This window comes from Muscardinus avellanarius (assembly GCF_963383645.1).
Source record: "Muscardinus avellanarius genome assembly, chromosome: 10".
In the NCBI taxonomy this organism is placed as follows: Eukaryota; Metazoa; Chordata; class Mammalia; order Rodentia; family Gliridae; genus Muscardinus; species Muscardinus avellanarius.
Genome location: NC_137796.1, coordinates 112050952 through 112054079, shown reverse-complemented (window position 1 = coordinate 112054079; position 3128 = coordinate 112050952). Strand labels below are relative to the sequence as shown.

The window sequence follows — 3128 nt, the reverse complement described above, 5'->3', positions numbered from 1 at the left end:
CACCCGGGACCTGGCAGCGGGTCCCGGAGGATGCTGGAGGATGCTCGCGGGCCGCCGCGGAGGATGCTCGCCGGCCGCCGCGGAGGATGCTCGCGGGCCGCGCCCGCACGCGAGGTGGGCGGGGCGCCGGCCCAGCCCCGCCCCGCGCGCCCCCGCCCGCGCGCGCTCCCGGGAGGCGGCGGCGGCGGCGGCGGCGGCGGCTGCATCCGCAGCATCGGCAGCCTCCCTCCGCACCGCTGCGGCCGGCCTGGGGCTGGGCCGGCCGGACCGACGGACCGAGGGCGCCAGGGGCGGCCATGGAGGGCGCCTCGTTCGGCGCGGGGCGCGCGGGCGCCGCCCTAGACCCCGTGAGCTTCGCGCGGCGGCCGCAGACCCTCCTGCGGGTCGCGTCCTGGGTGAGTCGCCCCCGCCCCGCCCGCCGCGCGCCCACCCTCGCCTCGCCCCCCGCCTCGGCCTCGGCCCCCGGCCCAGGTCGGTGACGTCACCGGGCCGGGCGCGCCCACCTGCGGCGGGGGAGGGGCTGGGCGGCCGCGGGACCTTGAGAGGTCACCGCCCGCCGCCCCCTGCTCCTAGTTCTCGACCCCCGGGCCCAGCCGTCCCGGGTCTGCCCTCTTGTCACCACCTGCAAGTGGGCAGGGGGTGGGCCGCGACTGGCCGCGGGCTCGGGCGCCCAGCCCGTCTTCACGAGGGGCTAGCGAGCCTCCCCCCACCCCGCCACTCACACCCATCGGGGCCCCTTGAAGGCGGCTGGGCCTCCCCCGGCCCCCAGACCCTCTGTGAGGTGGGGGTCTCCGGTGGGGCAGCCGAGAGGGGCTCTGCGCTGGGAGGGCTTCCTGGAGGAGGCGAGGGGGCAGCCGGGCAGTCCACCCCGGGCATCCCGCGCCCGCGCGCCTCCGGGCAGGAGAGAGGTGGCGGGCGCGGGCTCGGATCTGTCCAGCCTCCAGCCCGCCTCTGAGGAGGGCGGCGCCCGGGTGGGGCTGGGGGCGCTGGTCTTCCCGGCGGCGTGACTAATCAGACCGGGAGCCAGATGCCCGTTCGGGTCCCAGAACCAGACTTCCTCCTGGCTTCCCCTCGACCATGTCTCGCGCTGGGGTTGGAAAGGAGAGGGACGCAGTGGAGAGTGATTTCTCTGAAACACAGGGACCGAAATGACTGCAGCCACCTCCTACCTGCCCCTGGGGACTGGTGGGCAGGAGGCGCTGAGGCCGGCGAGACCCGGAGGTCAGTGCCGTCGCCTTTTAAGCCAGATGCTCCTGGGTGAGGTTCAGGACCCATCACGGCCACTGGTCCCTAGCCCGCCACTGCAGAAGCGGGTGGACACTGGAGCCCGCGCTCCGCAGCCGCAGCCCGCCAGGAGGCGGGCGCACGGCCACAGGAGGGGTCGGCGTCCCCACTGCCTGGGGCGGCTGCCCGCCGCCCTGCCCACGCAGCCCTGACAGGTCCGGCCGGGTGACAGGTCCTGTCCGCAGTCGCGCGTGGGCCGGGGTGGAACAGCAGAGGAGCGCGTGAGCCGCAGCCCGGCTCCTGCCAGCCTGCGACCCTCGTAGACGAGCCGCTCCCCCCGTTGAAGCCCAATTTCCCCAGCCATAGAAGGGGGCGAGAAAGGTCGTGCCAGCGTGTTCAGAGACCTCGGCGGCGAGAGCGTGTGGAGTGGCCGTCTCCGCCTAGCGCCCGGACACGGATGCCCACCAAGTGTTTCCTGTTGTCCGGCGTTACTAAATACTCGAAGGGTGGGGGATGGACGCTGTGGCCGCGCGGAGACGCTGGGACCGGCCCGGAGGCTGAGGCCTCGGCCAGGGGAGGGCGCCGCTGCGGGCGGGCCGTGAGCGCCACCTGCCTCCCACAGGTGTTCTCCGTCGCCGTGTTCGGGCCCATCGTCAACGAGGGCTACGTGAACGCCGACAGCGGTCCCGAGCTGCGCTGCGTCTTCAACGGGAACGCGGGTGCCTGCCGCTTCGGCGTCGCGCTGGGCCTCGGCGCCTTCCTCGCCTGTGCCGCTTTCCTGCTGCTCGACGTGCGCTTCCAGCAGATCAGCAGCGTCCGCGATCGCCGCCGCGCCGTGCTGCTGGACCTCGCTTTCTCAGGTGGGCGGGGCCGGCGGCGAGGGGGCGGGGCCGGCGGGAGCGACGCTCGGCCTCCCGGGGCGGGGCCGGCCACGGGGCGTGGCGAGGGGCCTCCCGGGGCGGGGCCGGGCGCGGGGCGCCGCGGGGCTCCGGGGGCGGGGCCACGGGTGGGCGGTGCAGTTCTCGGGCGCGCGGGCGGCCTGACAGCCGGCCGCCGCCCGCAGGGCTGTGGTCCTTTCTGTGGTTTGTGGGCTTCTGCTTCCTCACCAACCAGTGGCAGCGCACAGCGCCCGGGCCCGGCACGGCGCAGGCGGGGGACGCGGCGCGGGCGGCCATCACCTTCAGCTTCTTCTCCATCTTCAGCTGGGTGAGTGCCAGGCCCTGGGCGGCGGGGGTGGGGGTCTCCGGGGCTGGCCCTGGCCGGGCCGCCGCTCACCACCGCTCCTCGCCCAGGTGGCGCTCACCGTGAAGGCCCTGCAGCGGTTCCGCCTGGGCACCGACATGTCGCTCTTTGCCACCGAACAGCTGGGCGCTGGGGCCAGCCAGGCCTATCCCGGCTACCCAGTGGGCAGCGGCGTGGAGGACACCGAGACCTATCAGAGCCCGCCCTTCACCGAAACCTTGGACACCAGTCCCAAAGGGTACCAGGTGCCTGCCTACTAGTGTCTGGCAGGCGTAGACTAGGGTTCGAAGGCTACCCCACCAACGCAGGCCCCAAGGCCTCCTGGGACATCTCTCCAGTCCTTACAAGCCCAGCGCCAGGGACAGAGGGTGTGGCCACTGTGGGCCTCAGAGGTCAAGAGGGGCTAGCCCCCCTGGGGTGCCCAGACAGTTCCCATCAAGTTCCCCTAGGCCTGAGGTCCTGAGACCCGCACAGCACTGCCTGGAGTGAACTGGCATGGGAGAGGCAGACCATGGGCCAGCCAAGCAGGGCTCACCTGTCTACTCCGAGGTCAGAGGTCCAGCAGCCCATCCCAGCTCCGTGCAGAGGTGGCCCAAAGCCAGGGGCAGGAGGACTGACCCCGCCCGAGGCCAGGGCTTGTGGCCCCTGTTCCCTTCCATGTC

The 3128-nt window shown here is 73.7% G+C and overlaps 1 protein-coding gene across 1 annotated transcript; it reads left to right on the top strand.

Annotated features, from left to right (window-relative positions):
• Positions 1 to 296: 296 nt before the first annotated feature.
• Positions 297 to 2726, top strand: SYNGR3 (synaptogyrin 3; the record flags this gene model as incomplete). The annotated part of the gene is made up of 4 exons (XM_080703271.1): positions 297 to 395; positions 1847 to 2084; positions 2288 to 2430; positions 2517 to 2726. The coding sequence occupies 4 exons, from the start codon at positions 297 to 299 to the stop codon at positions 2724 to 2726; spliced, it is 690 nt and encodes a 229-aa protein (XP_080559397.1).
• Positions 2727 to 3128: the final 402 nt, after the last annotated feature.